The 13,055-nt window shown below is 34.4% G+C and overlaps 1 protein-coding gene across 1 annotated transcript; it reads left to right on the forward strand.

The window, feature by feature from the left end:
* Positions 1–1,919: 1,919 nt before the first annotated feature.
* LOC109236847 (zinc finger protein 4-like) lies at positions 1,920–4,467 on the forward strand. The gene is made up of 2 exons (XM_019403077.1): positions 1,920–2,189; positions 3,433–4,467. Exon 2 carries the CDS (start codon positions 3,478–3,480, stop codon positions 4,225–4,227), a length of 750 nt encoding a protein of 249 aa, XP_019258622.1. The 5' UTR covers positions 1,920–2,189; positions 3,433–3,477; the 3' UTR covers positions 4,228–4,467.
* The last annotated feature ends 8,588 nt before the right edge of the window (positions 4,468–13,055 follow it).

Consider the following 13,055-nt stretch of genomic DNA (forward strand, 5'->3'; position numbering starts at 1 on the left):
TTTATATGACATACTTAAAAAATAAAGGAAAAGCAAACTTATTAACCTTTCTTTTCCTTCCTTATTTTCATAATAAAGCAATTACTTATATTTCAAACCCCATAATCCATATGTTATTGGAAGAGAAAGCTTGTTGCAAAGAAAATTTGATGCCAGAAAATATTGTAGTTGTCTTTCAAATCATAGGAACATAAACCTAGCTTTCAGTTCAAAATATAGTAAAAAGTTTCTAATTTGTGATATATGACCACTTTTAACTTTATCACAAGAAATATAAAATGAGCACATATTGTTGAACGGAATCTCCAAAATTCTTAAGAGGGTCAGGGGGTATATTAAAGAGTGGTTTGTGGTCCATGCTTCTTGTCTGGTTGCATTGTGGCTTGTTGCCATCAAATATGGTATGTTGTCACATGGCCTAAATGAATGTAACTTCACATTTATGAACTGGACCAGGTAGCCCCCAAACCCTCGCACATAAATTAAACACATCAAACAAAACAAAAACCAAGGAGGAGAATTATATTTTCATACAAGCATTAAAAGAAGAAATTAGAAAGAAAATTAAAACAATTATGCAGCCCAGAGTGTGTCTCAACGGCCTTGATAGGGCTAACTCAAATGGTTAAGCTATTAGGCAGAGGGTCCAAACCTTAGCAATAAAATAATACCCTCTTTCCCCTTTTCCTTTCCTCTTCCTGATGTAATTAAAAAAACGGCTATTAGAGACTAAGGTTCAATTCCTAACGGACATAAATTACAATATATCACGCTTTCTTCTCATTTACCTAAATACTAATAGGTTTTTAATCTAAAAAGATAATTCGGAAATAAAGTTCTCTCGTAAATTTGAGTTCACTAACATTTCAAACTATATTATTTTGGATGGAGGAAATAAAAAGCTTTTAAAAGAGAAAGTGCAAATCTTTTGAAGTTCTGCAGAGGGGAGTAGTGCAAATTTTGTACTACTACTCGGAAACTTCTAATCAATTAATTTTAGAAAAGCTCTTTTCACAATCTTTTCTACTTCTCATCAGCTTTCGTTCCTTTTTATGTTAGCCATAGTCAAGTTGTCAATCCAGAAAATAAAAGGAAAAATGCCAATCAATTTGGTAAGTAAAATAAAAACAACACAACAAGAGAAACAAACATACAAACAAATAATAAATAAATAAAAAGACAACGATGGAAGAGGAACTACCAATACTTACTTACACCTCCTAAAAGTATGTTATACATATGTGTGAGTTCCATTCTCATTATCTTGTCTTTCCATTTTATATTTCTCTGATTACATTATGTAATAAAAGCAAAAAGTTTTACAAATATAATAAATGAATAGAAACTATTACTCCCCTGAAAAGTTTCAGTACATGTGAACCTATTTCCTTTTTGGTCTGTTCCAAAAAGAATGACCCCTTTCTAAATTTGGTAATAATTTAGCTTAAACTTACAATTCTACCCTTAATGAAAAACTTTTATAACCATACAAATACTCTGTGCCCCTTTTTGATTTGTTTAAGACCACAAGTTCCAAAAGTTTTCATTTTTTTTAAAACTCCGTACCCAGTCAAACAGGTTCACATAAATTGGAACGGACGGAGTAAGATTTTTAGTCCAGTGATAAAGAAAAAGAAAAAAGAAATAAATATAAAGATAGAAGAGGACAGAGATGGGGGATGGGGATGTTATGGGTTTCCATTCAAGTGGCTGAAAGGCCAGTTTTTGAGGTAAAATGAGAAAAGTGAAGAGAAGAATCTTATGCCCCTTTAAACTTGTTAGTAGGATTCAGTTTTCTTCTTTCTTTTAGTGGGGACTTGTACTCCTGTTGTCCACTTTATTTTTCTACATACTATTACTACTACTACTACTATACTCTATACTCTGTTCACCCCACCCACCCCCACCTTCTTTCCTCTGTCTTATTGTTAAATGCTATTTTCAGCTACTAGTATGATTTATGAACAACAAAAATATTGTATATTTATCATAATACTATATCTGCTTTCCTTTCTGACTTACTCTGACGTCCCACCACTTCTTTTTTTTCTCTCTCTCTCTCTGTGTCTAATGATCTTATCTCCATCTTTTTCTGTTATCTCTTATTCTTCCCTCACCATATTTAGTAAAAACTAAAATACCTTCAGCTCTGTACTACTACTACTCTAGCTCAACCCTCTAAGTTTAAGGTATGCTAGCTATTCCACTTCTTTTTCCAGCTCTCTTTCTTGAAAATGATCTAACAGTTGTGGCAGTGTCTAATTGTTTTGGGTTTTATATCAATAGTATTAGTATTAGTATTATTTGTTTGTAAAATTCTGAACTTTGTGTGCTTTTCTGGATGTGTAAGTGCTGCTTCTAGTTTGTAGTTTGGTTTTTTATTTATGTGATTTAATTATTTGGGATCTTACATACAACGTAGTATGGTCTTTAGAGTTTTAGTGTGTTAACCACTATTAGTAGCTTCCAGCTTGTTTCTTTCTTTTACTATAAGCAAGGGAAATATGAATTACACTGGACTACTGTGTTTTTTTTCTTTCTTTAAATTCCTTTTGTACCAAATTTTGAATTCTGATACAGTTATATATATGTATTCGATTAGATCCAACCCAAAGGAAAACAAACTTGGTTGGATTGAACAAGTCCATTCAGACAGTAAAGTTTCTGCATGTTAATCCTAAGCCTTTCTGAAGATATCTAGTCAAGAATATAAGGTTTTAGATTCTTTCTTGTATTGTCAATTAGCCTATTGTTTTAAGCAGATAACTGTAGAAATTTTCTTTCTATGTTGCTTCTTTGCTCTTCTTCCCAGTGTTTTATTTTTTTTTATTTTTTTTGTAAAAAATTGAACAATACAAATTCAAAAAACAAAGAAAAGAAAAGACCCAAGAATGCCATCATAATTTAGACCTGATCTCATTAGTCAACACAAATTCTGGGATACAACAAATTTACAAATTGTTTTCCATCTAATTTCTTGAGTAGCACAAAGCAAGTTGATATAGTGTAGCTTAGTGATTCTTTTTCATTGAGTTGTTTTGTTTGTCCGAGCAGGGAACCTGATCACGTTATATATAATCCAGAATATCTCGCAAATACACTCTTGTATGTAACTATGAACTCCACTCAGACTAATGTGTGATATGAGCATAAATATTCACTTTCCTGTTTAATCATGGTAAAATATAGTGAATTGATAATCTAACAAAGAGATTGATGAGCTTTATGCATCCTTTTCTAGTAAAGGAGCTAATGACCTATAAGATATATAAACTTCTTAGTGAACTGTAGCTCATATTATTCATGTGCTGATTGCTGATTTATATGATTTCATTTTAGACTTTTAAGCTTTTATTGTTCATACCTTTATACTTGTAGGCAGGGGAGAGTATTTTGTCACTGAGAAAATAATTTACTTCACTCTACCTGCAGGTTAATCAAGGACCGGAAGTCGTCATCAAATCTTTTGCAAGCAACATGAAGCCCCCAAATTTCAATCTCGAATCGGAAGACGAGTCTGAAGTCAGCAGCAGCCAAGTTGCCTCCTCCAACATTTCCGCCCATGAAATCTCTCCTGATCCTTATAAGGACAGCACTACCAATTCATCCTGTCTGACTAACTCCCTTAATCTTCAGCAGGAGTCAAAACCAGTTACTCTTGACTTGACTCTTGGCTTCAACAGCAGTGATGCCGAGGTGAAGGAACATGCTGAGACTGGCAGTGAAGTAGTGCCGCATCCTCCAGCTGCACCGGTATCAAGGATCTTCTCATGCAATTTTTGTAGGCGCAAGTTTTATAGTTCGCAGGCTTTGGGAGGACATCAGAATGCACATAAGAGGGAGAGGACTCTGGCAAAGAGGGCAATGCGGATGGGAATGCTATCAGAGAGGTATGTTAGCTTGGCATCGCTGCCCCTTCACGGGTCTGCATATCGATCTCTTGGCATCGAAGCTCATGCGTCTATGCACCAGCGTGCCTCACAACAAGAAAGGCATATGCATGCTATTAGAGGCGGGGCAAGATTTGAACAGGGCTATTTCGGGTTGCCAGTATATATGGAGGATGATGAAGTCGAGATGTTTTGGCCTGGTAGTTTCCGCCAAGTTGAGGGAATTGGTGGCAATGTGGGGTTCAACTCAGGTCAGAGTTCCAATATTAATTTTGTAGCAATGGCTCCACCACCTAGGACAGACCCATCATTACCTGATCTTAATTTGAAACTGTGACGCTCTTCACTTCACATTTCTATATCTATTTTTCAGCGTCCTGCTTCTTTTCCAAAATGCAAGGTCAAATTCGTGCTGTATTGTACAGGGAGATAAATGTCTTAGATTGATTTGAGCTTTCAACTTTACCGCGTTAGACTGTTGTCTTCCTGAAATGTGCTTAATTCATTACGTTGTTTATAAAATTGTACAAGATTATAAGGAAATTTCACATTTTTGGAACATTGTTGATATCATCTATTCTTTCTGTATATCCTTACACTTTCATGTGAGTTTTTAAGGATTGTTCAAAATGGACCCTAAGGGTTGCAACTACCCATGGTAGTGGCTGTTCATCCAAATTTTGTAGAAACTTCAGAATCTATACCATATTTTTTTACTTTTATTTTATTTAGCTAGCGTTTGGCCATAGATTTTCAAATTTGTTTTGAAAAATCTGATATGGGTGAAGTTTGGTTTGAAGATAAAAATGTGTTTGGACATTCGTTTTCAAAACATATTTCCCAAATTTATTTTGGAAAAACATAAAATATGACTTATACCCACAAGTTCTAAAAACTATCACAAATACCCAACAGTACCATTATCAATAACATTCATTATATTATCGCAAATCATAGTTCTGAACATAAATAAATTTGGTACAAAATTATCATTTTTATAATGAACTACATGATACACTATCAGATGACCGAGAAGACGAAGCAACATTGTTACAAAATAATAAATGGTGGGCTCTTTTATAAAATACAAAAGTTAGGAGCAATTTTTAAAAAATGTAATAATAATATTTTGGCCCAAAACCAACTATTGAGCTGGTTTTGGGATTTGGAATTTTGCAAAAATGTAGGCAAAATCTATGGCCAAATATGTGTTTACCAAATAAAACCCAAATTTATTTTGGCAATATGGCCAAACGGGTCCTTAGTATATATGATGATATGAGCTCAACTTAAATGAAGAAGTGATAGATTTGTAAAGTCGACCCTAACTTGTTTGAATATGAGGTGTAGTTGTTGTTGTTCAGGGTCAGTACCTTGTCATTGCAAGAGAAACTGATTAAAATTTGTACAGCTTTTAGCCAAGAATTGCACCTACAGCTTTTGAATTACATACAGTATGCACCTAGAAAAACATTGGTAAAAGTTTACAGAAAAATAAAACAAGAGATCTACTTTCTGCTGCGTAAGGCATGTAAACCAGTTGCCTTTGCATCCACTTCAACAACACTATAATTCTTCTTCGACTTCTAGATTTTTTCTTAAACCATTTGTCCTTTCTACTTTGGATGCGATAATTTCTTCGTTTCAGAGACAAATATAAAGTCGAAAATCCGTGCACGTATGGTTGAAATTACAATGGACAAAGCTGCCTGATTGAGTTTTACTTGTACGAGATCTTAATTGGAGGGTGCGCTATGGGCATTGAGCGATTCGAGGACACCAGATTTAAGGTAAAAATAGCACGGAGCCAGTTTTCGGACTGGTCAATCAAAAATAGCCAGCGTTTACCAAGTCAATGAAAAATAGCCACCGTTTTGCTGCAATAGAGACCGGTCCAGCATAATATACTGGAGTTCGGTGCACTTGTGTATGAACTTCAGCATATTATGCTGGACCGGTATACTTTGCTGGCTCCAGTATAATATATTGGAGACTGGAGCACTAGTGCTCCAAACTCCAGTATATTATACTGGACCAATATACTTGCTGGAACTCCAGTATATTATGCTGGAGTTCTAGTGTATTTATGCTGGAACTCCATCATATTATGCTGGAGTTCCAGCATACTATCCTGAAACTCCACTATAATATGCTGGAGTTCAAGTATACTTATGCTGGAACTCCAGCATAATATACTGGAGTATTTTCCGGGTTTTGAACAGTGTTTTCGCTCAGATTTATCTTTACATAAAAAGTGGCTAAATTTCGATTACTTTTGAAATTGGGCTATTTTTGAACGACCAGCTGTAAATCTGGCTATTTTTAAATTTCTCCCAGATTTAAGATATCAGTTTGTTAAATAAATTTTTACTCTCCATTCACTTGTACTTGTTCACAATGGACTTCACACACTCTTAAGAAATATTCTCTCCGGTCCACAATAAGTGATCAATTTGCTTTGGGCACACCCATTAAGGAAATACCAAATTCTAGACGTAAATAGTTAGTGTGACTAAACTACCCTTCATTAAATGTTGCACCATAGTTATAGTAGTACTTACTTCTCTTCTCAAATGTGAGGAGTAAATGACTTTTTAGGGAACGTACATAAGGGTAATTTTGGAAAAACAAATTGAATTTTTTTGTTATTATATAAATGGACACTTATTTTGGACCAAAATAAAAAAAGCAAATTGGTCACTTATTGTGGACCTGACGGAGTAATTGATAAAATGCATATTTTACAGTAGTATCCATAATAATAATAGTATTTTGAGAAGTCTTGGGAAATGATTTGTGAAATGAGTAATTAATGATAAGGGTAAAATATGAAAAATTATGGTCTTCTTTTGATTTGCTAAAATTGACAAATAAAAGTGAAAATATATTTTTAGTATAGTGGACAAGTAAAAATGAACGGAGGGATTATAAAATTAATTGGTTAAAAGAGTATAACACTCTCTCAGTTTCAATTTATGTGAACTTATTTCCTTTTGGCCAAATAGGTGTATGACCCCTTAAACTTGGCTCTAGTTTCCATTGTGGCACTTTAACTTAACGCTTTTCCTATTGAACACTTCGACTGTATTTTGTCTATACATATTAAACACAACATATGACCGAGCTGTAAAAACTTAAGCGCGTGTTTTTAAACGCTTCCAGCGTGGAATAAGTTACAAATAAAATGCTGACACGTGTTTATTTCTCCGGGTCAGATAGAAAACCGACCCATTTTACTTTACCCCCATTTTGTTTTGCCCCACTTAATCGATTTTTCACCCAAATCCCCTTTCCTTAACCTAATGAACTGCGTTGAAACTGATTCCTGGTGGATTCTTCATCGATTTTGAGTTGATTCAACTTTCTATCAACAACATCGCTTGATTATAGTATAATACTGAAAATCGTCTGTTGCTTTCGACTGTGGTGGTGATTCGAATTGGTCGTGACTCGAGTTAGCTCAATTTTGTGGTTTATGCTCTTTCAATCGATGTTTTCCGTCCTGATAAGCTTTTATTTATTAAATATTTAGTTGGTTTTGGTTGTTGTAATTTAGTATTTTGGAGTTTGTGAAAATTAGGGCTTTTTTTAATTTTGGGTCGGGGAATCTTTTGACCTTCTCTTTTTCACTTTTTGGGTTTTTAATATAGTGGTAAATATAGTCATGTCCGCTAACGAATACATTCTTGTCGATTTTTATCATGTGGACATATTGTCAAAGATCCTGGCCCGAGATATGTAGGGAGAGGGGTGTGGATGGTCACATGATAGATAATGACCACTTTTCTATTTTTGAGCTTTTGTCCTATACAAAGGATATGGTATATGCTCAAGTACAGGGTTTCTATTTAATTAATCCGAAAATAAATGACTTTGTCTTGATTGAAAAGTGTGAACAACTATATAATATAGTTTGTCACCCTAATCATCTTGATAATTTGGAATTGTTTATTAAGCATGTAGTAAATGATGCTTTGTTGGACTGTCCTATGTGACCTTTTATGTGGGCCAGAAGTTGTTGAACCAAGTGAAACTAAATTAAATAAAGAGGCTAGGGCAACATTTACTCTTCCAGAAGATATAAATGTCCAAGAAAATGCTGCACACAACACATTGTAGATGAGAAACATCTAGCCGATGTTAGAGTTTTAGGTATGTGGGATAATACTGCGTATGTTGTTGTTGTTGTTGTTGTTAGGGTTTTAGGTGAGAATTTACAAGGGGCTGAAGAAACATCAAATGTAGATGTTGGTTTGGCATTAGATATGTCAAGTACTGAGTCTGAATTAGATCACATACTTGATGAAGATGATGGTGATGTAATTAAGAGGCCACTTCATTAAGAAAACAGAATAGAAGAAACAGAGAAGAAACCTACTCCAACAGAAGAGATTATTCTGGGAGGAATTGGAATAAATAAAGACTTTGAGGATATTGGCAGGCCATCTAAGGAGGACAAGTTTGCTAAAAAATTAGTAGGGCATGAGGACTGGTACACTAGTTCTGATATTGGAAATGATGATAGCACAGATGACTTAGAAGTTTTAGCCTAAAGAATATTAAATTAACTCCAAGAAGGAGAAGTAAAAAGGTAGAGTTTGACCCTGATTGTTACATTGCTAGTTTTGAGCTTGGTATGATATTTGAAAATGCTGTAGAATTTAGGAAAGCAGTGGCCTAATATGCCATGGAGAACAAAGTGCAACTAACACTTAGGCCTAATGAGACGGATATGGTTAGAGTTAAGAGTAAAGGTGTGAAGTGTAAATGAGAATTGTATGAAAGCAAATATGAAGATTTATGTGACTTTACTGTGAAGAAGCACCATCTAGCTTATAAGTGCAATACCAAAAACAAGAATAAGTTATGTACTTCTATGAAATTTGCCAATACGTAAAAAGATAGGATTATTTCTCAATTGAACATAAAATTGTGAGAGATTCACAATTTGGTCAGGGATAAGTTAGGTTTGTATGTTGGAAGAATTGTGTGTTATAGGGTAAGTGTAGGGTGATAAATCAATTAATGGGTGACTGAAAAATGAATTTTAACAGGTTGTGTGATTATGCTGATATTATTAAGCAAACAAATCTTGAGAATTCTTGCTGGATCAGAACAGATAGTGAGACTGTTCCAGGCAAGAATCTGTTTGTGTATTTTTATCTCTGTTTAGATGCTTTCAAAAGGGGATGGTTAGAAGGGTGCAGAAGGATCATAGAATTTGATGGTTATTTTCTAAAGGAAATCTGCAATGGTGAGTTACTTGTTGATGTTGGTAGAAATGGGAACAATCAAATATTTCCTATTGCATGGGCTGTAGTTGATCAAGAGACAAAATACTCTTGGAGCTAGTTCATCACATATTGATTGCAAATTTATAGTTAGGAGATAGTGCTGGCTTACATGTTACGTAGATATGCAAAAGGTGAAGTGACAATCAACTTTTTATTTATGCTGTCTACTAACATTTATTACTATTTGTTGTAGGGACTGTTGACGACCAATTTTGACCCTTCCTTTTCAAATTAATTTATTTATGCTTAATGATTTGCAATAAATATTTTGAAAATAGTTTCTAACCAATAATATCTATTTTTACAAAAATTAAGTGTTAATAGTGATGCAATTGATAATTTAGTATTATATAATTAAACAATATCATACTTACTATTTAAGATTATTAAAATAACCTTTATATACATTATATAGGTTTTATATATAATTTAATAAATTATTTTTTAATCTTTTACTTAATTAGTCTACTATTTCAATAATTCAAAACTAATTCATAAGTTAGAAAATAAAGTATTTTTACTAATAGTTAATTAATAATTAGTAGTGTATTTGATAATTATAATCTTTACTATATTTTATTAAAAATATTAAGTTTATTTAAATTAATTTCAAAATGGTTAAAGACTAAAAGACTACGATTGTAATTCCTTAATTAATTACAAAGTGGCTATAAGTTAAATTATTTTAGCCCAAATACCAAGCCCAATCTGGCCCTGACCTACTCCAAACACCCTATCTTATTCCAAGATGGCGATCCCCGCCATCCTCTCTTGGCCAATCAAATCGCGCCATGTCACCCGTCTCTAATACTCACACAAAAAACACACTTCATCTGGACCGTTGATCCAAATGATCATCGGTCTATGATTAAACTAATTTTTTCCCTCTATTTCAATTCGCATTAGTGATTTATCTCTGTTGTTGGATTAAAAGAATTCCAATGGTCATCCTTTTTTCCTAATAAATATTTTTATCTCCGAAATATCGGACTCGTTGATCATAATGATCCAACGGCTCAACTTCAACCAACCAATTTAAACCTAGGCTTCAGGTGGACTGATTTATTTGGAAGCAGTTCCCCTGGTAATTCCGAAGCCAGTCTCAACTAACCGACCCCGGACTCTCCCAACCCTGGTGAACCCGCAGCGCCTATTGCTGAGGTTTATCATCCGTTACAGGAGGAAACACTTAAACCCCGATCATTTCCTGCTAAGACCGGCTGCCCCTCTTTCCCAAAACTCTCTCTTTTCTCTTATCCCCTTCAACCGCCATCAATCATGGAACCTTGCACAAATCAGTGCAAGGTTACAAAAATCAAATCGTCTGGTTTCTCTTATGTTCTTTCAAATCGAAGCATGCATGAAAATTTTCTCCGAACTCATCATCATTATTCGTCGTCCTGAGGTCAGACGCAGTGGCCTCTGGACGTTAGAGCTTTGACCGATGGATTTTCACATCAACGGTCGATTTTCCATATCCAGGTAAACTCCTTATTGTTTTCCCTATGTGTCTCCGATTTTAGCTCTACCTTGCTATCATCACTCGAGTATCATCATCATCCACTATCCAACTCAAATCCGTCGGAATCCTAGACTTTGAGGCACTATAAATATGAGCCTTAATGGCTCTCACCTAACAACACCTAACAATTAAGAAATCAATACACAATACAATATCATTTAGAATTCTTCAATTAAAGCCTAAGTTCTTACTTGATTCTGATTTCTCTCTCTTTTCCGGTTCTAAGTTTACTTACTGATCGAAGTTTAAGCCTGTGGCTCCTAAACGGCTAAACGTAGTCTTTGTTTGGTTTGCTGTCTTAAAGGATGTCAGTGAACCTCAACCTTCTTCCTCTTTTAATCGTTTAATTACAAGCATGATTGTTCTCTTATTTCATGCTTAAATGACTCTATTACTAATGTGATCGACTGTCTTTATGTGTTTGCCACTAATTTATGATTGGTCACTAAATTCTAGAATCATAAGTTCTTTAAATGTTCGGATTAGAATCATGTATCAATTAGTTATTCTAGTAATCTTGATAAACATTTTTATGTGCACTATTAAACTCTTGAGAATAACAAGAGAACCTTCAAACAACCTTAATAGTCGGCTTAATCTCCTAATGTCATGTTGTAACCCTCATGTGTGTTATGACTTAGTGTTGTTAGCATGATCCACTTGATGTTTTGCCTAATTGGGCATATGCTGCTGAGTATAGGGCTATGACATAACTTAAACATGGTAGTTTACAATGCTTGAACCATCTGTATCTTTAGATGTATTCTGCTATGATTTCTTAACTCTAAAAAGTCAACATAAGACCTTCTGTTAGCTCCCATAACTGTTTATCACATCCGTGAACTTCACTATATGAGATAATGCCTTAAATTAACTAGGATTAAGCCCTAAGGAACCTTTACACTTCGGTTCTGTCTTCTGCTATCTACTTGGCTTGAGTCACGTTCATAAACCTAATTGTAATTGTACCTACTATAGTTGAATACGATCTGACAGAACCATGTGTTGCAAAGCTTCATTATAACAACTATTCTATCTAGCTCATAACTGAATATGCTTGCCTCGAGCGTAAATTTTCATCAATTATGATAGCCATGTTAGTCTGAATCCATGCTTAGTACTCAGTCATGTCAAATATTGTAGTATTAGTTAGAATACAACATTTTTACCTTTGAATGTCACTCAATAGGAATTATGTACTCATACTTGTCTTAAATGAGGTTGCTGCTTACCCTAGACTCAAAGATGAAAGTTCAAATCATCTGGTTTCTCATATGTTCTTTCAAATCGAAGCATGCATGAAGATTTTATCTAAACTCATCATCATTATTTGTGGTCCCGAGGACAGACGCAGTGGTCTCTGGACATGAGAGCTTTGACCAAAAGATTTTCGCGTTCAACGGTCGATTTCCCATACCTAGGTAAACTCTTCATTATTTTCCTTCTGTGTTCTCTGGTTTTACCTCTACCTTGCTTTATCACTCGACTATCATTATCTTCAACTATCCATTTTAAATCCGTCGGAACCCTAGACCTTGAGGCACTATAAATATGAGCCTTAATGGCTCACCTAACAACACCTAACAATTAAGAAATCATACACAATACATCAGCATTTAGAATTCTCCAATTAAAGCCTAAGTTCTTACACGATTATGATTTCTCTCTCTTTTACGGTTCTGTATTTTCTCACTGATCGAAGTTTAAGTCTTTGGCTCCTAAACGGCTAAACGAAGTCTTTGTTTGATTTGCTGCCTTAAATGAGGTTAGTGAACCTCAACCTTCTCCCTCTTTTAATTACAAGCATGATTGTTCTGTTATTTCGAGGTTAAACGACTCTATTACTAATGTGATCGACTGTCTTTATGTGTTTGCCACTAATTTATGATTGGTCATTAAATTCTAGAATCATAAGTTCTTTAAATGTTCTGATATTAGAACCATGTATCAATTAGTTATTCTAGTAATCTTGATAAATATTTTTATGACTTATGTGCACTATTAAACTCTTGATAATAACAAAAGAATCTTTAAACAACCTTAATATTTTGCTTAGTCTCCTGATGTCCTATTGTGACCCTCATGTGTGTTATGACTTAGTGTTATTAGCATGATTCACTTGATGATTAGCCTAATTGGGCATATGCTGCTGAGCATAGGACTGCCACGTAACTTAAACATGGTAGTTTACAATGCTTGAACCATCTCTCTTTTCAAACGTATTCTGCTATGATTCTATAACTCAAAAAGATAAGCGTAAGACCTTCTGTCATCTCCCATAACTGTTTATCACATCTGTGAACTTCACTATATGAGATAATGCCTTAAATTAACTAGGATTAAGCCCTA

The sequence above is a fragment of the Nicotiana attenuata genome, unplaced genomic scaffold, assembly GCF_001879085.1.
Source record: "Nicotiana attenuata strain UT unplaced genomic scaffold, NIATTr2, whole genome shotgun sequence".
In the NCBI taxonomy this organism is placed as follows: domain Eukaryota; kingdom Viridiplantae; phylum Streptophyta; class Magnoliopsida; order Solanales; family Solanaceae; genus Nicotiana; species Nicotiana attenuata.

Excerpts from the sequence above, each read along its gene's own strand:
- LOC109236847 (XM_019403077.1), top strand. The coding sequence starts at position 3,478 with ATGAAGCCCCCAAATTTCAATCTCGAATCGGAAGACGAGTCTGAAGTC.